The sequence below is a fragment of the Neomonachus schauinslandi genome, chromosome 6 (assembly GCF_002201575.2).
Source record: "Neomonachus schauinslandi chromosome 6, ASM220157v2, whole genome shotgun sequence".
NCBI lineage: Eukaryota > Metazoa > Chordata > Mammalia > Carnivora > Phocidae > Neomonachus > Neomonachus schauinslandi.
In genome coordinates, this window is record NC_058408.1 from 35,127,052 (window position 1) to 35,154,484 (window position 27,433).

Genomic DNA, 27,433 nt, shown 5'->3' on the forward strand with positions numbered 1-27,433 from the left:
GTTCAGGAATCCAGTCCTGTACAGTCATGAGCTTGGCCATCTGGAAGTCTCTTCTTGCTCAATGAAATGGAGTAAACATTGTCCATTATGAAATCCACCACACAGGCTGCCAGGGACGAATGGGATCCCACCCAAAGCCAATTGCCGCTCTGACAGGGAAATTGGCTAGCACTGCCTGAGACTACTCCAGCCTCCCCCGTCCCTGATGTCACAATTCAGAGGCTGCTGCCTGCCTAGGAGGTTGTAGAAGGCTCTGTAGGTTCTCTCTGTGTGTCCTACAGGGCTCCTCGGGCCAGGTCTCTGTCTGATGGCTTTTATGAAAAAATATCTCCCACCCATTCTGGTGTTCTTCTTGGCCTATCACTACTATTCTGCAAATGAGGAATTCAGACCAGGTAAGTACCAATGTATCTAATTTTTGAGGAATAGATAAAAAACACAGGGGTGGCTGGAGTATTTCTGAGTATCCAGATGAGTTCCTGATCCCCAAAGTTGCTGAACAAGAGGAACCCTGAGGTGGGACTGTATTTCTGTGTCTTCCAGACATGGGCTACGGGTAATAGCGGTGTGGGGAGGGGTAATCATGTAGCCAGCAGATTGCCAAATAGTCCATGCTTTATTTGGCACCCTCAATGGAAAGCAATTTCAGATTCCCTACAAAAATGAGGGTAATTCCAAAATTTACAGCACAGCCAGATAATCGGGCTCTAAGGAGAGACTGATAAGTGGGAGACAAGAAAGGACTCTGGAGTTGATGACTAAATAGAAGTGAGGGAAAATCTCTGGAATCGCTATGAGCACATGTGTTTTGATGACTTTTTGAGTTTTATTTCAATTGAGTAAAAGTGGATAGTCGAGAAATGTCTGGAACTCCAGTGTCTTAGCTGAAGCCTCTGTCTATGGACATTTTTACGAAGGACAGCAAGAAGGCTTGTTTTGAACAGTCAAGCTAAGCCTCCCTTTCAGAGCATGTTTATGAAAGACTTGAACCATTCCTTCATTGATTTATGCAGTTTGAGAATAGTTGATCTAGGCTCATAACCTTTAGACATTGAGATAAGTTTGTCCACATCCAGAGTGGAAGGAAGACTACTGCTGAGGTGGGTGTGGTCCTCACTTCCTTTTGGGTTTCACAGAGATGCTCCAGGGAAAGAAAGTGATTGTCACAGGGGCCAGCAAGGGGATCGGAGAACAGATGGCCTATCATCTGGCGAAAATGGGAGCCCATGTGGTGGTGACGGCAAGGTCTAAAGAAACTCTAAAGAAGGTGAGGGTTCTGTGCCCACAGACACTTGTACCCCCTTATGTCACATACACACACCAACACACGGAAGCTGGCACATCCATACACAGATGCAAACACACACACACAGGTTCAAACACCCACAAGAATATAAAAGTACGGCATTTAAGCATTCATTCCTATGCACACACACATCTATATATCTATATCTATCTATCCATCTATCCATACTCATAGACATGCCTATGTACACACATTTACACATGGAATCATGGATATATAGATATGTGCTTGGATACCAAAATTCCGGTACCTACTCATGAATTCATATTCTCATCCCCATTCAGACTCTCAGACATATACTCAGACTTACAAACCGAAGGATGCAAACATTCACAAACTTAGGGCTACTCACACAGAAGCTAGCATCCATACCAATAATGAATTCAGATACATCTATTCACAGAAACTCATAAGCATGAGTCATGAACTTAAACCCCAGCACAGTGACGATTTCTTTATTTACACCTTACCTGAAATACTTCAGACAGAGGACAAAGATCGTGTCAGGTTGCATTTAGCAACACACACACACACACACATTCACTGAACTCACGCTCACGCGCACATATCCCACCATTTTTCTCAAAACAGGGTTGTGAGCAAGTTCTCATTTAAACCCCCATTACTTCTGAGATTGCCCCCAAATTCTGCAGCCGATGCTGACGCCATTTCTGCTATGTCCCTGCAGGTGGTATCCCACTGCCTGGAGCTTGGAGCAGCCTCAGCGCACTACATTGCTGGCTCCATGGAGAATGTGACCTTCACAGAGCAATTTGTTGCCCAAGCTGGAAAGCTCATGGGTGAGGCCGCTTCTCCTGCCTCCTCTTCTGGACTCTGCTCTAAGGGTCCACCAGGGAGCTTTGGGGAGGGGGAGAATGAGAGGAGAGGTAGCCCCCCCCAGATGGTTTCTCTCAACACAGCCATCTCTTGCAGGGGGACTAGACATGCTCATTCTCAACCACATCACCAACACTTCTATGAATCTATTTAGTGGTGATATCCACCTTGTGCGCAGAAGCATGGAAGTCAACTTCCTCAGTTACGTGGTCCTGAGCGTTGCCGCCTTGCCCATGCTGAAGCAGAGCAACGGGAGCATTGTTGTCGTCTCCTCGAAGGCTGGTGAGTGGGGCAGGGAGCAGTATGGAAGGCAGGAGTGGGAGACATGCCAGGGATGGTGTTGGGGGCTCTGCAGTGAATGTGAATTTTTATCAGTTCCATGCAGAGAAGTAATGCAATATATACCAGCATTTTAAATATTCACAGTGAAAAATCAACCAGTCATTCTTCCCAGTGACATTAAGCAAAAACTGATTCACAGCTTGCCCCTGTGCATGAAGAGGCAGGCGTAGGAATGTGCAGCTTGGGTTTGTCAACTCAATGAGAAGCATGCATGCTGAGTGAAAGAGACCCTGTTAAGAACAAGTGGGACCATAAGAAATAAGGGGCTGTTCAAGGTAGATGGGCTGCAAGATCCCTGGAAGTAACAGAGAAAGAGCAGTAATTCAGAGTACCCACGAGAAACTTGGTGGTTTGTGATCTACAAATGGAAGTCTAAAGGGACATGGAGAGATTGTGGAGATACAGCTCATCCTGATTCTAAGGGAGAGACCTGGTCACGATGGATAAAAATGATTTTGCTTCTGCCATGACCAAAAGCTATAGGCTGATGAAGTTAGCTGATGCAAAGGTAGAACTGAGAAGTGGAATTTCTTTTTTTTTTTAAAGATTTTATTTATTTATTTGACAGAGAGAGACACAGCAAGAGAGGGAATACAAGCAGGGGGAATGGGAGAGGGAGAAGCAGGCTTCCCGTGGAGCAGGGAGCCCAATGCGGGGCTCGATCCCAGGACCCTGGGATCACAACCTGAGCTGAAGGCAGACGCTTAACGACTGAGCTACCCAGGCGCCCCAGAAGTGGAATATTGTAACATACCACGTGTCTGATACGTGCATTAGGCTAAGGCAAAATGAAATGAAGAACAGAAATAAATACACCGTATTAGCAGACCTGCCTAAATTGGGAGTGTTCTCCAAAACCTGAACTTATTACCTTAAAGTCCTATTGAAACACCAATGGGGTAGGGAGAGAGTGTGTACAGAGTTAGATTCATGAAGAGAACACTGTGTGACCAAGAAAGGTCGTTGACTCTTTGGATGGTGGTAGTATCAGAAGTTATCACCAATGAAGAGCTAGAGAGTTTCCAGCTAAAACGGGGGATTCGTTTTGTCATGGGTCCAGAGAGACGTCCCACACCTATTTGTTGATTAGTCAGAAGGATGTGGCAAACACTGGGATTAAAATCTGCAATCTAAATGTGGTTCTTGGCAATGTAAAAACAAATAACCTGAAGACTTTGTAACTCTTAGGTATTTCGCAAACTATTACGAGCTATTACTGTAACTAAGAACACCATCTATGTTGTAAAGAATTCTATTTCCTGGACAGGAAAGGCCTGCATAGTGATGGGATAAAAGGGCAGTGTGTCTGTGCTACCCGCCAAACAGAGTGATTGATATGCATCCCTGTGCTTCCCAGACAACACAGACTCCCCACCCCTCCCCAGACACAGCCTCTCTCCAGGCTGAAAGGAAGGGAGAGCTTCCGGATGCATACTGAGTGGGAGGGTGCTGGGCACATCCCCAATCCATCCTAGGCATTGGCCAAAACCCTCACATCAGTCATGGTGTAGGTGGCTTTAATGATTTAAGTTGATTAAATAATATATCCACTCTAGGCAAAGAGTGTGCTTCATCTTTGGCTAGAGAAACGTAACTTTCTATAATGTACACGGTGTCTTAATGGTCTCAGAAGGAACAAGAATTACTGTAGAAGTCCAAGGGCCTGATGGAAAGTCTGATAACCCCTGCTTCCACACATCTTCTACACCTACCAAAAGTCGCTTCATAATGTGTGTGGACTCAGAGATGGAAATCTAGTTCAACAACTATCCTTCACATCTGCTATTTGTATAGCCCAAAGAGTTCAGCCGGTTTGCTTTGAAACATGTCTGTGAACTTGCAAGGTACAGACACTGCTTTCTCTCCCTAGCTGATGAAGTCTTCTGTTCTATGCTATATTTTTTAAACATTCAGTAAGCGTTAACATTCGTTAATCCTTCATCCTTAAAATCTGAATTCCACAAATGCGGGATGCTAATCCTCAAATTGATCCTAAGGTCAGCCAAAGAGTATTGGGATGGATTTTTAGTCATTCCTTCCAGGGAATGCATTAAGTCATTTATTGAATTATGGCGATAAGCAATTGTTTTTTATCCCCAGTGCATTTCCAGGCATTGCATTACATAGAAATCCTATACTTTTAATACATTCTTTAAAGCCTCAGCTTTAAATATGCTTCAGCATTGAGGCACTATTGCTGCCTCTGGGAGTTTCCTTACCGTACACATCCACCCATGTTTAGGGCACCTACTGATCAAGTTTCTATGTATATATAATATCTAGTTACATTGATTAGTCTCCCCTCCTTCCACCATGTGCTAGTTTGGCTATGAGTTGAGCTACTATAACAAACACCCACATTTACACTGGCTTACACAAATAAAAATCTATTTTTCTCTCATAAAGCCGCCTGGAGTAAGCAGTCCAAGACTGATAATGGTAGTTCTGTCCCAGGAAGTTGTCCAGGAACCTCTCTGTCTCAGACCCGCCATCCCTGGGGCGTTATCCTCACCTGTATGTCCAGTATGGTTCATTATTAGCACGAATCAGAATTCTAGCTACAGAAAATGGAGAAAGAAGGATACAACCTGAAAGCTGTAGACTCCTCTTCTGCCACAGCTGGTGGCTGTCGTGGTCTTTATTCAAAGTGGATTTGTGTCCAGCTGAAAACCAGGGGTTCTAGTTCTGCGAAAGACACCGATGTTGATAAATAACTAGGGGTGTCTCCCGCCAGGCCACCCCATGTGCCTTCTGCACACCCTACACTCACACTCCAGACTTGATCTTTCCAGATTCAAGGTCCGTCATACAAACAAAACCCCTTCCATCAGGCAGCAGTGCGGTACACAGTGGGGCGAGGGGAAGTACAAAAAGAGGATGCCTAGATGGTATTTGTGAAACAAACGGAGACAGAGATATTACTACTCCAATGTGACTGGAAAAGAAATCACTTTGAATTGGGCAAAGAACAGTTGAAAACATCTGGAAAAAGTTTATCGGCCATTAATCAAAATGGGTCATCTTGACTTAGGTTCAATTTTCAAAAAGTAAAGGTCACTGCATTTTCATACCCCTTGGCTCTGTGAACCCTGTAACCGGGGGCCATCACATCAGTCACATGCATGACAGCCAGAATCCAACTTCTAAGGCTGCTTCTCTACCCCTCCGGACTCCTGGACAAAGCCTGCAATCCTCTCTCCCCCTTCTCCTCTCCGGGACCTCACCTCCCGTGAAGTCCTTGTCAGTTCTCGCCAGACCCTTTCCTTTTCCTCTTATCCAATACATTTTGGAAAATTACCTTTAAAATTCTACTTCCTCCCCCTCTCTCTTTTTTAGCTTTATTGGTGATACAGATACTACTAACAACAATTATAATACAAAGGCTAACCGAACCGGGCCAGCATTAAGTGTAGGGATACTGATTCTTCCGTATCAAGAAAAACGTAAGACATATTTTGAAGTGCAACCGCACATAATAAAATCCTGGGTTTCTTTAAATATTCAAAATGAAAAACTAAAGGAGTAAGAGAACCTTGCCAGTCGCCTCGGAATGCCCAGAGCTCTCTTTCTGAGCTCCGTAAGTGTCTCCGGTTACCTATTCATTATTTTCCAAGTAAATCCTCTTCTGAAAAGATCAACTTTCTGTATGAACTTTTTAAAGTCTTATTCAAATGTATTCCTTTTCTGGTTTACTCATTTCCAGCATTGCTTCATACATTTTTTTTACGTAGTTGTATAATATTTCAGGCGTATTATGAGATGACTAGCCAGGGGCAAATACCTCATAAGACAATGCTTTCGTGGGAAAACTCAAACCAGTGTATGAAGTCACTTGTTGGACCTTAACCTGTTTGTGGGTTACGGGCTGCCTGTGTGGTCTAAACCTACTTCAAGAATTCAACATTATAAAGAGGCGGGGGGGGGGGGGGGGGGGGAATAAAACAGGTTTCTCAACTACACATATCAACTAAATTCCAAAGGATTTGGAATACCCGTAATGGTGTTTTGCATCAAGACAAGAATATACAGATGTTAATCTCATCCCTGCCTTCAGCTCTGCATACCCACTTTTTCCTGAAAGGCAGATAATGCCTCAATGTATGGATATGCCTTGGAGTGCGGTGGGGAGAGGAGGGGTCAAGGTCAAGGTCTTGGATGCAAAGGGGCCTGGGAGAGTAGGAAGGGGTGATTTATCCCCTCACCCAATCGTTTTATATTTTTCTAAGATGAATCTTTGCCCTTAAATCCAATAACCTCAGAAGTAATTTTCAGGAACCACACTTTCCAAGGTGAGTGGAAATGTTTATACATGTGAATAGAGGTATTTACATGGGCAGGACGCAGGTGCTGCTGCAGACTTGGACTATTTTGGGGAGAATGGGGGGAGACAGGGGGAGATAGGTATGTGCATTTATAGATATGTCACCTACAGGGTCTGGAAGAAGGCCAAAAAAGAGATTCAAGGAAGAATCAACAACCTGTGCATAAAAATTTCAGGAGCCATGGTTGCCTAAATTCAAGAGGTTGTGTTTAGGCAAACCTAAAGGATTGAGACAGAACCTGTTGGACTCATCTTCAGGTTCATTGTTGTACCAGCCCTGCAAAGGGGCAAGTGGAGATTTGCAAGGGGGATAGATGACTCCTTACTGAAGACAGTAACAATTTAGTACAGGTTGAGAACAAGATAATGCTATCCATAACAACCATTGGTCCACCTTTTCCCCTTGAAAGGCTGGTTAGAGCTTAAGTCATCATGTCTACTTAACCCCGCTAGACTATTGATTTTGTTCCAGTGCATTTCTTGGTGAAAATAGGAGGGTTCTACCATCATGTCTTTACATTTACTTACTGAGGAGTTTGAGAAGGCTGAGAACAAATACACTCTATTTGCAATATACAAATAGAAAACTAGATCTTAAGAAAAGAAGAATATAAGACCTGCTGAATCACTATGTTGTACACCTGAAACTAATGTAACGTTTTGTGTCAACTACAATAAACCCAAAAAACAAAAAAAAAAGTATTTAAAAATGCCAAAATTAGACTCTACGTAGATTCAGTGCTTAAGTTTCCAAATTTGCCTCTTGAATTTTTTTTTTTTGAAGATTTTATTTATTTATTTGACAGAGAGCGAGACAGTGAGAGAGGGAACACAAGCAGGGGGAGTGGGAGAGGGAGAAGCAGACTTCTCGCTGAGCAGGGAGCCCGATGCGGGACTTGATCCCAGGACCCTGGGATCATGACCTGAGCCGAAGGCAGACACTTAACGACTGAGCCACCCAGGCACCCCGCCTCTTGAATTTTTTTTTAAAGATTTTATTTATTTGACAGAGAGAAAGAGAGCACGAGTCAGGTGGGGGCAGAGGGAGAGGGAAAAGCAAAGCAGACTGCCCGCTGAGCAGGGAGCCCAATGCAGGACTCGCTCCCAGGACCCCAGGATCGTGACCTGAGCTAAAGGTAGATGCTTAACCAACTGAACTACCCAGGTGCCCCATACCTCTTGAACTTTCTTAACAAAAAAAAAAAAAAAGAAGAAGAGGGTCAGTATACAGATAAGATTCTATTCAAAAGAGGGAGGTACTATAGGAAGCAAATAATATCTGAAATAAATTTCTCATAAAAGACTGTGAAGTACATGCACAAAGTAATGAAAAGAGCAATGCCCCCAACAACTTTCTTAAATGTTTCCATAAGTTGAAAATTCACACACACACACACACACACACTCTATGAATATCTGAAAAAAGAAGAAAAGTATAAAACTGAAAGTAAAAATCATCCATAACCACGCCAATATTTTGGAGAATTTCTTTCCAGATAGAGATATAAAACAATTATTTTCCTATTGCCAGACATTTAGGTTCCTTTCAATGTTTTGCTATTTTAGAAATCCTGTAATAAATGTCTTCTATGTAAATGTGTGGCTGAGATGATGATTATTTCCTTGATAAATTCTTAGTACTAGATTTACTGGGTGAAATGATAGAAACGTTTTTTGTTTTGTTTTGTTTTGTTTTTTGATTTTATTTATTTGCAAGAGAGACAATGAGAGACAGAGAGCATGAGAGGGAGGAGGGTCAGAGGGAGAAGCAGACTCCCTGCTGAGCAGGGAGCCCAATGTGGGACTCGATCCCGGGACTCCAGGATCATGACCTGAGCCGATGGCAGTCGCTTAACCAACTGAGCCACCCAGGCGCCCCGATAGAAACGTTTTGAAGGCTTTTGGTACATATTTCCAAACTGCTTTAGATAAAAGGAAAAATAAAAGACTAGGCTATTTTTTTTTAAGATTTTATTTATTTATTTATTCGACAGAGAGAGACACAGCGAGAGAGGGAACACAAGCAGGGGGAGTGGGAGAGGGAGAAGCAGACTCCCCACTGAGCAGGGAGCCCGATGCGGGGCTCGATCCCAGGACCCTGGGATCATGACCTGAGCCGAAGGCAGACACTTAACGACTGAGACACCCAGGTGCCCCAAAAAGACTAGACTTTGAAGGCAGACGCTTAACGACTGAGACACCCAGGTGCCCCAAAAGACTAGACTTTTTAAATATGCAAAAATAAAAACAAATTTAGATGAATATGAGCATCATGCCCCATTCCCACCCTAAGTATAGACATGAGTGTTCCTTTCACACCTACTTTGCAGAGTTCACAAAGTTTTCGGCAATTGACAAGTTTGTAGGTACAAGAAAAAGGTGTTTAGTAGTCATAATTTTAATTTATTTTTTTTATTTGTGACATGGAATGTGAGGTCCCTGTCCCTTTGAGAGCAGTGGTGTTCTATTTTTTATTCCATTATATCTTATTTCCTACAGCAGCACATGGCCTATAGTGGATATTTAATAAAAGTCAGGCCAATAGTGAAGTAATTACATTTTCATGTGTTTATGGGATATTAATATTTTCTATTCTGTGAATTGTTTTCCCATGCCCCTGCCCATTGAGATGTTAGCAAAACTTTTCTAATAATAAATACACCTAATTGATTTCATATGCAGGTTCTTGTTGCAAATGTTGACAAAGGCATATCTTTTAAACTCAGCTAAGTATAAAATTAATAAAGTGAAAAGTGAATTTGACAAGGTATGAATATAGACCTTTAGACCGTTGGTTTGAACCAAGGGGAATTCCTGCTGAAATAAGTATTGATTTAAGTAAGTAGAGGTCCATTTAAGATATTTCAAGATGAGGAAGGCCTGGGGAGAGAGAGCATAACTTTACATCTGAGAAATTTATTCTATGCATAAACTTGCAAAAGCGTTCGCGAAATATAGTCATTCATTTATTCAAAAAAATATGAATCGCGGGTCCACTCTGAGCCGCACACAGTGCCAGATGCCAAGGCTATGGCAGGGAACAAGGAAGGCAAGGCAAGGGGCATCATTGTGGAGCCCCCATTCCAGTGTAAATGATCGTTCCATTGCTTATAGTTATTAAAAAACTGAAAGAAATCTGAATATCCACCACTAGCAATAGGTTTCTAAATTACTTTAGAAGTGAAATACTATGTAAGTTTTTACACATACTGACTATAAAAATAATGTTTGAAAGAAAAGTAATTTAGAGAACAGTATATATAGTATGAACCCAACTGTGTTTAAAGAAAGGGGCTTTTGGGCGCCTGGGTGGCTCAGTTGGTTAAGCGACTGCCTTCGGCTCAGGTCATGATCCTGGAGTCCCTGGATCGAGTCCCGCATTGGGCTCCCTGCTCGGCAGGGAGTCTGCTTCTCCCTCTGACCCTCCCCCCTCTCATGTGCTCTCTCTCATTCTCTCTCTCTCTCTCAAATAAATAAAATCTTTAAAAAAAAAAAAAAGAAAGGGGCTTTTACCTTTCATTTTATAGACTTCAGAGCTGTTTATTACACAGTGAGCTTGGGATAATTAGAAAAATTAGAATAATTTTTTAAAACAAAAAGTAAGGGATTGGGCTCTATATGGTAACTGGAACCAAAATATTTCTCCTCCCATAATGGTGGACTTGGTGGGGAGGGGAGACAGAGATTGTGCTCCATCTCACAAGTAAACAAGCAAATTCAAGTGACTGAAACTGCTGCATTACCAAATTCAAACTACTAAATGCCATGGTGGGAGTGGAGTGTTGATTTTTGTTGTTTTGTTTGGGTGTTTGTTTGCCTACAAAATTGTCAATTGCTGAGAACTGTGTTCCCTCCACAGAGTAGCTGTGAGCTGGACATTCTCATATACTCCTGGTGGGGAAGAGTATGTTTTGTTTTGTTTTGTTTTAAATGGTTTCCACCACTGATCTTTAAAAGTCTAGTCCCTCGTTCATTTTGTCTAAAGCAATTTGGCAATATGTATCAATAGCCTCTGAAGTGCTTCCATCATTTCATTCAGCAGACATAATGTTGAGAATCTATCAAGATATAACCATCAATCCAGTCACAGATGTATGTAGGAAAACATTTCCTGGAGGAGTTTTTCCAGGTTGTCTACCAATCTGCGAGCAAAGCTACCAACACTGAAAACAGCCCACTGATGTGTGCCTGAAATCGGCCATCACAGCCAACTGAAAGTTCAGGATCCAATGAATGCATAGTCCATTTTATTATACAGGTTTTAAATTATTTGCTATTTCCCCACAAAGTTGTCTGGTTCAGGAACTCCCATGTAATAGGTGCATATAATAAATCCTTTTTTCTAGCATTAGAAAAGCAAGTAACATTAAATAAAGGTTAAACAATATTTAAAGAATATTATTTTGAAGGGGGGCCGGATCACTGGCCCTCATTGGACATACACCTGTCTCAGCCCATCCCTGGGGAGGTAGCTGGCCTTATGGCAACTGTAGCTGAGACACTGCCAGGCAATCCGGCCAGGCCAGGCTCTCCCCGAGATAGCATGGTTCTGCCATACCTGCTTGTCTCAGCACACCTGCTCCCCTTTCTTCTCCCGCCATTAGCCTCTGCTTCATTTGGCACCTGCTTCAACCTGGCTGCCACAGCCCTTTTCTCAGCCTAACGGCTCTTGTTATGCTTTGAACTTCTGCCACAGGGCCAGCCCTTCTGGTCTCTCAATCTCCCAACTCCAAATCCCCCCCCCTCCAAAAGAAGAGGTATCTAATTGGCTCAGCTGAATATTATAAGTCAATCTGCAACCTGGAACCATTGGAACATTCAAATAAATAATGACAATAACAGATTATAACCTGTAAGATACAATAAAAATCCATGATGAGATAAATAAATGCATGAACAAATGGGGAGTGGAGAAGGCATTTCCATATAATGGAAAGCTAAATGAGAAATATAGGAGTGATGAAAGTAGAAATAATTAGTAATAATTTAAAAAATTAGTAATAATTCAGCCAGAAAGCATCAGTGGATGCCAAAACTAGTAGGTAAAGGTTTAATAAGAACACGGTATTTATACAGTCTTAAGTGCCACTCTACTCAACAACATAAACACAATGATTCAAAAATGAACAAAGGACTTGAATAGACATTTCTCCAAAGAAGACATACAAATGGCCAATGGGTATATGAAAAGATGCTAGACATCACTAATTATCCGAGAAATGTAGATCCAAACCACAATGAGATAGCACCTAACAACTGTTGGGGTGGTCATTATCGAAAATAAAAACAAAACAAAACTAAACTAAATAAAAACCAAAACACCCTACCACCCTACAAAATATTGTAGTAGGTTGAATGGTGACCCTCAAAAAGATGCGTCTATGTCCTAACTCCCTGAACCTATATATGTGACGTTATTCGGAAAAATGGTCTTTGCAGCTGTAATTAAGTTAAGGATTTTGAGATGAGGTCATCCTGGATGACCTGGGTGGGCTCTAAATCCAATGGTAAGTGTCCTTAGACAGAAGAGAAGACATGGACAGAAGGAGAGAGCTGTGTGAAGAGAGAGGCAGAGTTTGGAGTGATATAGCCATGAGGAATGCTGACAGCCACTAGAAGCTAGAGGAAGCAAGGGAGGATTCTCTCTCCCCTAGAACCTTTGGAGGGCATGAAGCCCTTCCAACACCTTGATTTCAGACTTCTGGTCTCCAGAACTGTGAAAGAATAAATTTGTGTTCTCTTAAGGCAGCCAGCTTGTAGTAATTTGTTACGGCAGGTCTAGGAAACCAACAAATTACGTTCCACATTTTGATAGTTGCGTTGTGGTTTTGTCTGAGAATGTCCCTCCATGTAGGAAATGCACGCTAACATATTGAGGGCCATAGGACATTGGGTCAGCAATTACCTCAATTACAGCAATTACTCCCAAATGGTTCAGGAAGGGGAAGGGAGAGGTCCTTTGTACTATTCTTGCAACTCTTTAAGTTTGAAATTATTTCAAAAGAAAAAAAAAATCCTGGGATCTAGTGACTTGGAAGAGGTATGAGGGTGGATTTTGTGGGGGCTTTCTCATGGGGTCCTTGGAGATCTCCTGTAGGAGATGTGCTAATACTTCCTCCAGCTCACTCCCTTTGGCCTCTTCCTCAGCTCCAAGGCTTTGGTCAGCCCATCCCGCTTGGCCCAGTCCACCCCACCATCCCTGGGCAGGTGACCCCAGGCCAGCTCCTCTCCACGGGCTCCACATTTGGTTTCTGAGAAGCCTGATGCTTATCAATATACTTGATCCCACAGTGCACTCAACTAGTTCCCAAACTCCAGTGGACACTTGCAAAGGTCTCCAAATAATCTTAAAGGCTCTTTTGTGATGGGAATGCAAATGCCTCCCTGACCCCCAGTGGATGAACACACATGATAATGACAACTCTCCTTTCTCCAAGCACAACTATTTAGGCTGGATGTGGGTGATGAGGTAATGCTAGTGGAACTAGTAGGGCCCACCCTTCAACTGGGGGGGCTCTTGAAATCTACTCTTTTATTCTCATCTTGGGAGATGTGTTCATGCTCAGGACAATAGGAGGAACCACATTTCATGGCCTTGTACCTGCACAGAAAAGCTTTTGTCTTGCAAAACCTAGTTAACAGGTTTTATCTTACTTATCTCTGCTGCATTTTGCACTGTTTCAACACCATACACTCCTCTTTTGTGTTCTGCCAACCCCCCCCACCCCTGGCACCGGGTGTCATGTCCTCTGGCCACCCTGAATGCCTTGTCTCAGTTCTTCATCCCAAAGTCTTACTGTGGGTTTCCTTAAGATTCTTTCCATCCTGAGTCCTCTTCCCTTCTCACTCAACATACTCTCTCTGGGCATCGCCATTCATTCCCATTGCTTCAATTACCACTGGGCTGTGGGTTGTCTCACTACTTACAATGACACCCCAGGTTCTCCAAAGCCTGGAGTAGAAAGATGGATTTATCTTTAGAACCCGATTCAACCCAAACAACTGAAGAGGTTAGACCCTGAGGGGCCAAGCTCAGGACATTTTTTTAGGAAGAGCTGGATAAAAGCGGCCAAATCCAGGATGAGTTCCCAGCCTCGAAGCCACCAGGGCATGGTGAACCCCAATTTGGGGCCCGCTCAGTAGAAGACGTGGCACATTTGCCTGGGGTCACTCTGAAAGTCTGAAGGCAGGCAGAAATGAAGCTTTTCCATCCTGCACACTTTCTTTGGAGCTCTCAATTCAAGCAGTTTAAAATCTGCCTTTGAAATGGAAATACTGTAATTTCAAAATCTCAGCGGGGCAGTTGGGGATGGAGGGTGTGGAGTGGATGAACAAAAGCACTGAGGCCTGCTTTTGACCTCCTCTTCTCAGCTAACAAGCTCCAGCACACAGCTAAGCTGCCAGCCCTCTGGCTCTTGCTGTTCCTACAGTGGCGAAGTCCCAGCGTTTCTGGGACAGAGCTAATTGCAAACAGTATGTCCCATTCATCACCAAGTCTGCACTCTTACTTGTCAGACTCCATGTCCCATATTTTGCTTCAGAAAATACGATAGCCAGAGCTCTGTTTCTCTGCGGTCTAAAACTTCCCAGGAGAGAAATGGAGCTGACATAGATCTGTTCTGCCCTGATGACTCCATTTCCCCCCACCCCCACCCCCCGCAAATAAAACTTAACCTTGGGCAGAAGCACTCAGGCTTCTACCCCCTCACTTTCATGACAGTTTCCTGCAAATTAGTACATTTATTTACTTGTTCATTTGATTTCATTAAGCTCATACTCTGGCATGTTTTCTAACGGGTAGTTGAACAAGTGAATCTTGTGGGTTGCAATCGGAAAACAATATTCTTTTCCGCAGATCATTTATGGGTTAGCTCATCCCTGAACCTGGATGTGATGGCAGTGCTCTAGGATCATAAAAGATCCTCTGGCTGCCTCTAGTCTCAAGAAAGGTCTCACTTCAATAACTAAAATGTCCGGTCACAAGTAATTTCACTAAAGCTTCTCCCCTGATCAAGCTTGAGCCTGCCTCTAGGAAAGAGATGGGTTCAGCTAGGGGCGCCTGGGTGGCTCAGTTGGGGGGCGCCTGGGTGACTCAGTTGGTTAAGCGACTGCCTTCGGCTCAGGTCATGATCCTGGAGTCCCTGGATCGAGTCCCGCATCGGGCTCCCTGCCCAGCAGGGAGCCTGCTTCTCCCTCTGACCCTCCCCCCTCTCATGTGCTCTCTCTCTCTCTCTCTCTCTCATTCTCTCTGTCTCAAATAAATAAATAAAATCTTTAAAAAAAAAAAAGAGATGGGTTCAGCTTTTCCTCCCGTTCCCTATCTCCTCCTCACTTACCAAGCTCCCTCTAGCCCCTCTTGTTTGAAAGAAAAGAGGGGGGCACAGGGAAGAAGGGAGGTTCAGGATAGGTAAGGCCTTACTTGGCTGGCACCCGGCTAATCTACCACTGAGCTCTGACCACAGGCAATGTCCAAAGCTCATGCTCTCTGAACCCAACTCTTGCATGGGGTGTTTTTGTGGGTTCTTTAGGAAACCCTCTGCTGGAACACTGCTAGTCCTCTTGTGATTTGGGCAGCAGGTGCTTATGTGATATCTTTCCCTCAGAGGCCCTGGGAGTTCAGTGGGAATACAGGGGGATACACTCACCATTTGGGGCTGTCCTTTGGGACAGGATTGGAAATGACTCTGGGGAAGAAGGGACGAGCGCTAGGACAAAGCCCCTAGGGTGGTGGCAAGCCGAGTCGTGGGCCCGGTGGAAGCCTTCCTTCCCTTCTGTATGACACAGTTTGGCACCCGCTCTGTAGTGGCCTTGCCTCTCGGGTTGGGTCAAACCCCAGTCCTTGGTGCCCCTCAAACTCCTCGGGACAAGCTCTCCATGAGGTGCCCTTGGAGCTTCTCTCACAGGCATGGACAGGAGGGGAAGGCCCACCCTTTCTCCTTGGAAGGTCACTGAGACACGGCTCATTTCCTCTCCCTACTCCATTCCCTCTGGCCTCTGCGCCTTCAGGCCCTTTCTTCCCTCGGGGTGGTTGAGGGTCTACATGCTGCAAACACATTTTTGGTTTTGGGGTTTTTCAGGTTTTTGCTTCTCTGTGTTACCACCTACTGTGTAAGTGCGCAGGCAGCCTGGAAGCTCCCTTCAGAAGATGGAGGCATTTGCCAGTTTGCTCTCAGCCTTTGAACGTCTGCTAAAACTAGAGCAGGAGAAGTCAATTTTTAACATCCTGTTACATGTTATTTATTCCATCTTGGCCAGGGCCCCTTAACTCACAGAACCTTTCTAAAAAATAAAAATCTGGGTTTTTAGAGGGGCCTTGCCCTTTTCTGTTTTCTGAAACTTCTAATTATATTTTACATATAGCAGAATGCAGAGGTTCCCTCACACAAGCGAATCAGCATAATATGGGAAAATGTTTAAGAACAGCTCCGTGAATAGAAAACAGACTTGAATGAAATGCGCCAGGGTTGTTTTTGGAAGAGCAAGCACCTAGGAGTGTTTCTCCCTTCTTATCTCTTTTTTCTACTTTTTGATATGTTTCAGCTTTTCTTTAGTGAGCCTAGACTGGTTTGCAAAATCCTTTATCTGCAACTCCAAAATCCAAAAAGCTATGGGCTGGGGGTCAGGGTTGGTGGCGGGGGGGGGGGGGGGGGCTCGGAACACTAAGGATTTTTTACCCATAATTAATTCTCTATAGTTAATTTAACTTGAACTGAAGGGAAGCTACTTAAAGCTTTTATCTCAGTGTGAACTTTCAAATATTTTAGTGCAGAAATAATAATATGTTTGCTTACAGCATGCCTCCCCAGACTCTACTAGGAGTGTTATGTAATATACTGTATAAACCCCATATCACCTCCTAAAATCCAAAAATAATTCTGAATTCCTTAACAAATCAGGCCCTATGGCTTTTGGACAAGTGCTTATTAGCCTATACTTTCGAAGAGGAGAAAATATAATGAACTGTGTTATTATTTTTACTGTTCTACTAGCTTCTCATTGGAACTAACTCATCCCCACCTCTAGTCTTTGTACAAGCCATCCCCACTTCCCTGGCCCTTCTGTACCTTCTGTCGCCAAAGCAGAGTTCACAACCTACCTCCTGAAGGTGAAGTCTGAAGTTTCCTGGCTAGTCCAATATCTTTCTTCACCTAAATATCCAGTTTAGATTTGGGACACATGGTTTCCCAGGTCACACTAGTTTGGGCTTTAAAGAGACACAATAACTCATAATTTAATGATAGCTCACCCAGCTGCTATCACAAGACTTCAGCCCCTTCCAAAGACCTTCCCTCCCCCTTTCCTCTGGGAGTTCCTAGATCAGGTTCAATGAGTTTATGTCACCATGCATCTCCTGCTCCCACATCCACCCTCAAAGCCCACCATAAATATGTTTTATGGATAAAGACCTTCAACGCAGCCCTCACCCCAGAATACAGACTAGAAGACTCGGGGAGGGGAATAGACTCAAATCTGCAGGTTCTTTCCATATTTGGGTTTGTTTGGGTTTTTTTAAGATTTTATTATTTTTAAGTAATCTCTATACCCAACCTGGAGCTTGAATTTACAACCCTGAGATCAAGAATTGCGTGCTCTACCAACTGAGCAGGCCAGGTGCCCCATCTCTCCATATTTAAATATGAGAATTACTGGTTTAACGGTTTGCAGATCAATGGCAGGTCACAAAATCTAAGAGATAAAATTTGGTTATAATGAATGTCAATGACAGTTGCAGTGTACCTCATGCATAGTTTTCATAGTAAAGGTTAAAGAGTTTTCAACAGTCTTTGTCCAGTCTTGACCCTTGTCCAATAATTCAGTATTTTTCTTCACCATTTAAAAATATTTTTTTAGGGGTGCCTGGGTGGCTCAGTCGGTTCAGTGTCTACCTTCAGCTCAGGTCATGATCCTGGGGTCCTGGGATGGAGCCCTGCATCAGGCTCTCTGCTCAGTAGGGAGTCTGCTTCTCCCTCTCCCTTTGCCCCTCTACCCACTTGTGGTCTCTCTCTCTCTTTCTCTCTCTCTTTCAAATAAATAAATAAAATCTTTAAAAAATATTTTTTTAAACCATGCATCTATCTGGTGAATTTTTCAGGAAATTTTCTGCCATGTCCTGCTGTTTCTCTACCTCTCTCCTCTCTTCCTCTTTCCCTTTCCCTCTTCTCTCACCCTCCTCTCTGGAACAAAAAACAAACAAAACACCACCACCAACAAAAATCTCTCCTCTTCTTGTGCAAAACAATTCAAGATCTTTTTTGTGCTTTGAGATAACCTAAGGCATAATTAAAGACAGAAAGTGGGATACACTAAGTTCCCATAGTGGGACAAAAATCACTGCTAGAGGAATTCAGACTATAGGTTAACATGGTCTCTTGCTTCTGCATCCCTGTTGCTACCTGGACAGATACATAAAATACCACAAACAATATCTTTATTATCATCTAGAAGGGCATAGTGAGCTGATATGTCAACATGGAACCTGTGAATATGATCTTATATGAAAAAAGGTCTTTACAGATGTAATAAAGGTAAGGATCTCAAGATGAGATCATCCCAGGTTATATAGGTGGGCCTAAATCCAATGGCAAGCATCCTAATAAGAAAAGTAAGACACAGACAAAATTGCAGAAGGCCATGTGAAGATGGAGGCAGAGATTGGAGTGATGCATCAATAAGCCAAGGAATGCCTAAGACTGGGAGCAGCCATCAGAAGCTTGCAGAAACAAGGAAGGATTCTCCTTTGAGCCTTTGGAGAGAACATGGTCCTGCTGATACCTTGGTTTTGAACTTAGAGTCTCCAGAACTGTGAGAGAATAAATTTTTGTCTCCTCAAGCCACCAAGTTTATGGTAATTTTGTATGGCAGCCCTAGGAAACTAACACAAAGGGACTAGTAGTGAGTAGCCCTATGGGTAGCCTCATCTGTCAGCTTAGAAGTGAAAATAATAACACTATTCATAAGTTTTGCCTATTTGGGGGCTTAATTGTCAAGCAGAGAGAATCTTCACCAACTCAGGAATGGCTGGATTTAACACATGGCTTCTGAAAAATACTCAAAGAAGAGTGGCTTCTGACTGAGTGATGTATACAATTGTTGAATCACTATATTGGACACCTGAAACTAATATAACACTGTACGTTAGCTATACTGGAATTAAAATAAAATAAAATAAAGAACAGTGGCTTCTGGGGCGCCTGAGTGGCTCAGTCGTTAAGCGTCTGCCTTCGGCTCGGGTCATGATCCCAGGGTCCTGGGATCGAGTCCTGCATCAGGCTCCCTGCTCAGTGGGGAGCCTGCTTCTCCCTCTCCCACTCCCCCTGCTTGTGTTCCCTCTCTCGCTGTCTCTCTCTGTCAAATAAATAAATAAAATCTTTAAAAAAAACAAACAAACAGTAGCTTCTATTGAGAAAATAGCCCTACTGTTTGAAATTGTGGGCCACTAGAGTTAAATTTGAATCATGATTTGACTCCTGGTTCTCCTACTCATTAACTATGCAACTTTAGGCAATTATTTAGCCTTGAGACTAGCACATAAGAGCTAAGTAAATGTTAGCTCCTATTTAGCTCCAATTTTTGTGATTATTTTGTTTGCTCCATATGGCTGCTTTTCTGTTTGCTTATCCTTTTCCATGGCTGGAAATGTCTACCCCAGTCCCAACCTTACATGACTTTTTAGTTCAAAATCCAACAGCAGCTAATTAGAATCCTTGCATCACTTATTTCAATATCTTGAGAGAGACCACGATGTATGTTCAAGCCATTGTGCATATTAGCTATCACTAGCCTGACCTTCTATGGCTGGGAAGGCAAAATCTTTTTGAAGGGTATGTGTGTAGGAAGGCAATGGTGAGCATTTCCAGAACTCTGAAGCCTTTTAAATTTTATATATTTGAACCTACTTACATATTCTTTCATAATCTATGCCTTTGATTTCATGCTTTAAAAAGTATCTCTTACCTTGAGATATATGTTGACCCTCATTTTTTTACTTTACTTTCCACATATACTATCTAATATAATCTGAATTTTTTTTTAAGATTTTATTTATTTATTTGTCAGAGAGAGAGAGGGAGAGAGCACAAGCAGGGAGAGTGGCAGGCAGAGAGAGAGGGAGAAGCAGGCTCCCCGCTGAGCAGGGAGCCCAATGCGGGACTCGATCCCAGGACCCTGGGATCATGACCTGAGCCGAAGGCAGACGCTTAACCGACTGAGCCACCCAGGCGTCCCTAATTTGAATTTTCTTATTAGAAGGGCACTTTTCTCCAAATAGCCTCTTTGTCCCAACATAACCTTTTGAATAGCTCATACTATTCTCACCAATTAGAAACATGAATACTAATAACGATTGCACTTACTAAATACTTTCTATGTGCCAGAGTTTGCACTAAGTGTATTACATGGATTATTTCAGCTTAGTAGTAATACTACTAATTCCACATATGACAGCTAAGAAATGGCATACTTGGGATTCACACTCAGGTCATCTAACTGTAGAACTCATACTTTTTTTTTTTTTTAATTTTATTTATTCATTTGACAGAGAGAGACACAGCGAGAGAGGGAACACAAGCAGGGGGAGTGGGAGAGGGAGAAGCAGTCTTCCTGCGGAGCAGGGAGCCTGATGCGGGGCTCGATCCCAGGACCCTGGGATCATGACCTGAGCCGAAGGCAGAAGCTCAATGACTGAGCCACCCAGGCGCCCCTAGAACTCATACTTTTAACCATTATCCTACTCTTATAAATAATTTGGGTCTATTTTTAGCTTAAATAATAGAAAACATTTTTGACATAACTGGAAGTCCAGATTTAAGGTTGACTTGGCTCGAGCTCAATGTCCCCATGATTTTCTTGGCTCCGCTCCCTTCCATGTGTGACTTCATCCCCAGGTTGATAGTGAGATAGCTGCAGTAATTCTAGCCCCCATACCCATGTACAAAAATGTCCAGTAGAAGAGAAACAAAATGACTACTTTAAGAAACTCTCCCAGAAGAATAAAGAATTTTCTCAGACTCTCCAACAAAATTCTCCTCAAGACATTGGTCCAAAATGGAACACATGCTCATTCCTGTGTCAATTATGGGCCAGGAGATTGGATTAAATCAATTATACAAACCCACCCCTAGTGTTAGAGATAGTATCAACTTTCCTTTGGAACATGGGCAGCATCAAAGTAAGAAGGACTATCAGTAAGGATTAGGTTCAGCGCTCTAATGCAGAAAACTTAAAATAGCAGGAGATTAAATAAGTTAAAAGGTAAATCAATCTGGAGGTAGGCAGTACCCTGGAGGTAGGGCCAGGATGGAGGCTCCATGGTCACCCAGTTTCCCTCCTCTCTCAATGCTCTGCCATTCTCAACATGTGGCTTTTACTTCATGGTCCTAGATAATTCTGGAGCCATCATATCCACCTTCAGGCACCAAGAAGGAGGAAGGAGTGGAAGGAAGAGACTGATTTCTTCTTTTAAGGACATATCCCAGAAATCACATGATACATTCCTGTTTACAACCCATTGGACAGCATTTAGTCATTTGGCAACATCTGGCTCAAAGAAGCTGAGAAATGTGGACTTTATCCCAGATAATTATTTGCCCAGACCACATCAGAGATTCCACTACTAAAGAAGAAGAGCAAAAGATATATTGAGAGCATGCTAGCAGTCTCTACAACAGGTGGAAACATGAATTCAACTGGGGTTCAGTTACAGGGGAAGAAAGGGGAACTAAATTCTGGTTAGGCAACCAACAATGTGTCCTGAAGCCCTGAGTCTTTGGTCCAGTCCTAGACTAGTGAACAACCCAGTGGTATCAGATACTCTGGTTGGACATCTTGTGCCACACACCCATTCCTGGAACTTGACTGTAGAGTCATTCCAAGCCAAAACTCATGATTGAGAATGGAGTTGGAGTGGTTCCCTAAAGAGATTTGTTTGCATTTTTCTTGAAGAGTTAATACATTAAGAATTGAAGTTCAGATTGAAGATATTAAGCTTTTGTTACAAATTGTTTTCTAGTTTATCATTTACCCTTTACCTTTTTTTTAATTTTAATTATTTTATTTTATTTTATTTTTTTAAAAGATTTTATTTATTTATTTGAGACAGAGAGAATGAGAGAGAGAGAGCACATGAGAGGGGGGAGGGTCAGAGGGAGAAGCAGACTCCCTGCCGAGCAGGGAGCCCAATGTGGGACTCGATCCAGGGACTCCAGGATCATGACCTGAGCCGAAGGCAGTCGCTTAACCAACTGAGCCACCCAGGCGCCCTATTTTTTATTTTTTACAAGATTTTATTTATTTATTTATTTGACAGACACACAGCGAGAGAGGGAACACAAGCAGGGGGAGTGGGAGAGGGAGAAGCAGGCCTCCCGCGGAGCAGGGAGCCTGATGCGGGGCTCGATCCCAGGACCCTGGGATCACAACCTGAGCCGAAGGCAGACGCTTAACGACTGAGCCACCCAGGCACCCCATACCCTCTACCTTTATAGTGATATTATTATAGCTATTGCTTTCACATACAGAAGTTTTACATTTTATATCATCAAATATTCTGTGCCTTTAATATTTTTTTTTACTTTTCTGTTAGAATGATCTTTCATAACCAAGGATCTGATAAATATTCACCTGTATTATCTTCTTTCCTGTTGAATTATTTTTTATCAGTCAGAAGATGCATTCTGCTGCACATATAACAAAAACTCCACTTAAAATCGCTTAACATTAAATAGGGCTTCCTTTTTCTCAGGGAATAAGTTCAGGGTTGGTTTGGTGGACTTACTATATCTTCAAGAATCCAAGCTCATTCCACATTTCTGTGCTATAATCCTTAATATGTAGCTTTTCCTCCAGTTCACAAATGACCACTGCAATTCTAGGCATCACATCTGGAGTACATTTAGGATGAAAGAAGAGAGGCAAAATGTAAAAACTGCATGCCACCTGAATCCACCTATTTCATCAGGAAATTAATAACTTTCCTGGAGACCCCCTCTGTTAGATTTCTCATTAGCTGGAACTAGATCACTTGGCCACACAAAAGAGCGAGGGAATCTTGAGGAAATAAATATTTTTATCTGAACACGCTGATGTCCTTAGAAAAAATCATATTCTATTATTAAAAAGTGGGAAATGGATATTGGGTAGACAATAACATCTGCCATACTTTCCATCTAGAATTTTTTGGATATATGATATAGAACAAGGAGCTAATAATTTTTTCCAATGAGTTAACCAACTTTCCCAGCATCTTTATTGAATAAGTCATTTTTTTTCATTGATTTGGCAAGCAACTTCATTTAAGAACTTACAGAGTTTCCAATTCCGTTAATGGCAGAGTGGCACCTAACAGATCAGCCTGCCCCAGATCAAACTTTGGACAAAATATAGAAAGAAACCATTGAAAGCACTGGAGAGAAAAAGCAAAAGCTGACAAAAACTGGAGAGTTGTTGACACTTGAAAAGGGGAAAAGGGGAACTGACACTAGGTGAGTTTCCCAGTTTTATAGCTTATGCCTAGGGGCAGTCCACAATCAACACCATATCTGGGATAGACATCTGCCGTCTTACTACCTTAAAGAACCAGAAAGAAGAGTTTAGGTTTCTGTAGCAGCCAGAAAGTGGAGGGGGAACATCCTGGAAAGGCAAGAGCCACAGTGGAAGAGTACCAAATTTTATATATAAACTCTTCCAGAATCTGTTTTTCCCTCAAATTACTCATGGGTAATGTAGATACCAAGAAGTCAATTAGGATTAAATAATTCAACAGTGATTTTAGCTGGAACCTACTGCAAGAGACACAGTGTTTCAGCCAAGTTAAATGCTCACCTGAAAAACAAAAACAAAAACAAAAATCAATACTCTTTGGAGGAATATGACAGAATCCAGAGACTCTACAATGTATCATTCACAATATCAAGAATACATTGCAAAATTATTCCACATACAAGAATAGGAAATATGACTGATACTCAGGAGGAAAGGCAATCAATGGAGATCAATCTTTAAATGACCCATATTTTAGAATTAGCTGACAAGAATTTTAAAGTAGCGGGCACCTGGGTGGCTCAGTTGGTTAAGTGACTGCCTTCGGCTCAGGTCATGATCCCAGAGTCCTGGGATCAAGTCCCACATCAGGCTCCCAGCTCAGCAGGGAGCCTGCTTCTCTCTCTGACTCTCTCCCCTCTCATGTTGTTTCTCTCTCTCTCTCTCACTCTCAAATAAATAAATAAATAAAATCTTAAAAAAAAAAAAGAATTTTAAAGTAGCTATTATAACTCTTTGCTCAGCAAAGAGTCTAAGGTCTCAGGCCCATTCTAATCCCTCGTCTTGGAAAGGTTATAATGAATAGGTCACCCTATTAGGCATATGTCCACATGTCCTCCCCCAAACTGGCTGAGAATTAACCAGAATGATGAAAGTAAGAAAAGCAGTTTTAAGCAGAAAAGCAAAGACAAGGATTTTCATTTCCCTTGTATAGAAAGACAATCAATAATAGGTTGCTGTGTTGGCAGAGAGCTCTTGCCAAACCCTCAGATCTCCGCTGTCTTGGGTCAGAGGTAACAGAGTTAGCAGCTGTGGGATTACATGGCTCTTTTGTAGTCCCACTTATTTACCACCCTTACTAAAATCTAACCAATCTTTCCTCAGTGAAGCCTTTCCTGCAGCCCACCCCACCTCCCACCCCAGTCTCTTCAAGGGAAGTTTCTTTGATACCTTAATAGTCTTTTTTTCTTTCAGAAATTCAACATAGCATGATAATCTCTGTAAGAGTAAAGAGAAACTATGCCTCAAAGGGTAAAAGGGGTTACAAATCCTACTACAGATAAAGCAAAGATCATCTCTGTAGAAGCTAAAATGGGTCACCTTCTTAACCCATTTCCTTATTATTTAGGGAAAATGGCTAGTCCACTTGTTGCACCCTATTCTGCAAGCAAGTTTGCTCTGGATGGGTTTTTCTCCTCTGTCAGGATGGAACATACAGTGACCAAGGTCAATGTCTCGATCACTCTCTGTATCCTCGGCCTCATAAACACAGGTAAGGTGAAGAGAGTGGAATAAACAGCCTGCAGATGATTGCCTGCCTTACCATTGTGGGTAAAGAAGGCGTTGAACTCCTTGACTCATGTGCAATGCACTAAAAGCCAGTGAGAACACCAGTCTCCACTTAATGAAGCACTTCTGTCACTAGGAGAGCCTCTGACTATCCTTTGACACTTCTTTTCATTCTGACCACCAAGGGTGCCGAGTGACACCAGACTCATCACTTAACCCTATTCTGAACCCTTCACATCCTCAGGAACACTCAATGGCCATTACTTTCCTCTTTGAGGCTTATCAAGTACAAGTTTGTTACTCTTAATACCATCACCAGTAATAAGAACTATTGATCTCATGAACCTTCTTTTTTTTTCATAAGTAATCTCCATATCCAAGAAGAACTGTCACAGATTGGAGAGAAAATAAGAAGAAATGACTGCTAAGTATAATCCTGGCTAAGGTCCTGGAACATAAAAAGGATGTTAGTGAAAAAAATAAGGTCTGTGTTTTAGTTAGTAAAATTGCCCTAATTATAGTGTACCTTGACAATTGTACAGTGGTTATGTGTGACGTTATAATTAGGGGAAGCAGGGTGAAGGCTACAAGGGAATATTCTGCACAAGTTTTACGACTTTTCTGTAAGTCCAAATGCAAGTTTATCTAGAATAGGTACAAGAAGAAAACTTTATTGAGAGAGTAATTGAGTAAATTGAGTAGTAGTTACAGAACAAGAGAGAAAGAAAGACACGCAGTGAAACACGGATAGAAAGAGAAAAAGAAGCTGTGCCAGAAGGACATGGAAATTTGGAAGAGATAAAGTAACTTCCCTTCCAAAATCAAAGTGGTTCGTGTTGACAGCAAAGGCCTGGATTCTTGTCCATTTCTTCCTTTACAAATTAGTAAATTGTTATCATACAGCATTTGGCTTTGCCCACTGACACTTTCCATTAGCTACTGTGTCTTGATATAACTTCTATCCTCATTCTGCTCCCCCATATGACTCCCTCACCCCCACCAAAATACTCAAGAGAGAAGCATGATTTAAATCTCTCAATCACCTCTAACTGCCTTCCCCCAGCCCCAAATCTTCATCCAGGAAGACAGGGCCCACATTAACTCTAAGCCTCTCTTTGCACAGCAAACCCTAAATGTACCCAGTCTTCTGAGAGGGCCCGTGGGCCTTGTAGAGCAAGCACTGGAAAACAGCCCCTAACAGCTAAGCTGTTACTGTCTGCAGACTTTCCACCTTGTAGACTCTACTGGTCTTGGATAACCCCACTCTTTTTCTCTCATGATTCTACAGACACAGCCATTAAGGCCGTTACTGGGATACTCAACATCGATGCATCTCCGAAGGAAGAATGTGCCCTGGAGATCATCAAAGGGGGAGCTCTGCGTCAAGAGGAAGTATACTATGACAACTCAGTCTGGACAGAGCTCCTGCTGGGAAATCCAGGGAGGAAGATCCTGGAATTCTTGTTCTTAAGAAGTTATAGTTTGGACAAATTTATAAACAACTAAGCACTTCCTTAAGGTGGGGCATGGTAAGGGAGCTTTGGGACTGTTCTTCCTGATATTTATCTGAGCTCCATCCCTGAAGGCATCTCCAAGGAGAGACAAATGGGTGTCCCCAGAGAGTTGTAAGTCACACATCACATCTCACAATTTGAAGGAGTTCCTCTTAACACTTGCACAGTGGAAACGTAACTATAATGAATGTCATGAACCACTGCAACCTGCAGTTGTGAAATTGATAGTAACCATAGGTATAAGTAAAAGGTAGTTCTATCAAATTTACCTCATATATAATATTATGAGTAATATAATATTAATTATAATAAAGGTCATATCAATGTTGTAAATTCATGGTTAGTAGCTCTAAGTTCAGTTCATTCAGTATGGTCCTTTAAAACCATAACCTATACGAGTGAAAATTTTCAGTGTTCATTTCGTATTTTGTGGTCTGAACCTTTTCTCTGTTCTTGAGTTGAAGAAATCACCCTACTCTTCATTTAATGGCCATCATGTCCATACCATATTGTATATTTCAGATACTCTTTATATTATTTTATATTGCTCCTCTGGGAAGGAGGATACCTGGGTGGGTATAAATCACCATGTACGTGGAAGTCCCTGGGAACTTGAGCCACAGAATGGACACATGTTTATCGCCCTCAGACTGCATCAGGTGTCTCCACTTTATGTGTGAACTCTCAACTGTGTGTTAGAAGCCTGGAGAGAAGGGAATGGAGTTCCATCCTGCCACTTACACATTCCGTCATTTATTCATTCAACAAACATTTATCAAACAGTTGCCAGGCATCACCTGACTACAACCAAACAGGAAACAGAAATCAGCTATATTAACAACTCAGCAAAGCCCTGTATTGGTTAGGTCCCCAATAGGTTAGGCTTTAATAAAAAGGGGGTTGTTTACAAAAGTGTGGACAAGGTCATAGGGCAATCACAAGGGATAAGGAAGTATCTTGGGGCTAGTCCCACCTTAGGGACAAAAAGAACGATTATGAGAATCCAGAGATAGAAACTGTTTGGAGAGCATCACAGAACAGGAACTATGACATTCAGTTATGGGATGC

General features: G+C 42.4%; 1 protein-coding gene across 1 annotated transcript; it reads left to right on the forward strand.

The window, feature by feature from the left end:
- Positions 1–260: 260 nt before the first annotated feature.
- HSD11B1 (hydroxysteroid 11-beta dehydrogenase 1) lies at positions 261–26,702 on the forward strand. Its single transcript, XM_021682524.2, has 6 exons — positions 261–395; positions 1,137–1,267; positions 1,995–2,106; positions 2,240–2,425; positions 24,691–24,834; positions 26,140–26,702. The coding sequence occupies exons 1-6, from the start codon at positions 308–310 to the stop codon at positions 26,355–26,357; spliced, it is 879 nt and encodes a 292-aa protein (XP_021538199.1). The 5' UTR covers positions 261–307; the 3' UTR covers positions 26,358–26,702.
- Positions 26,703–27,433: the final 731 nt, after the last annotated feature.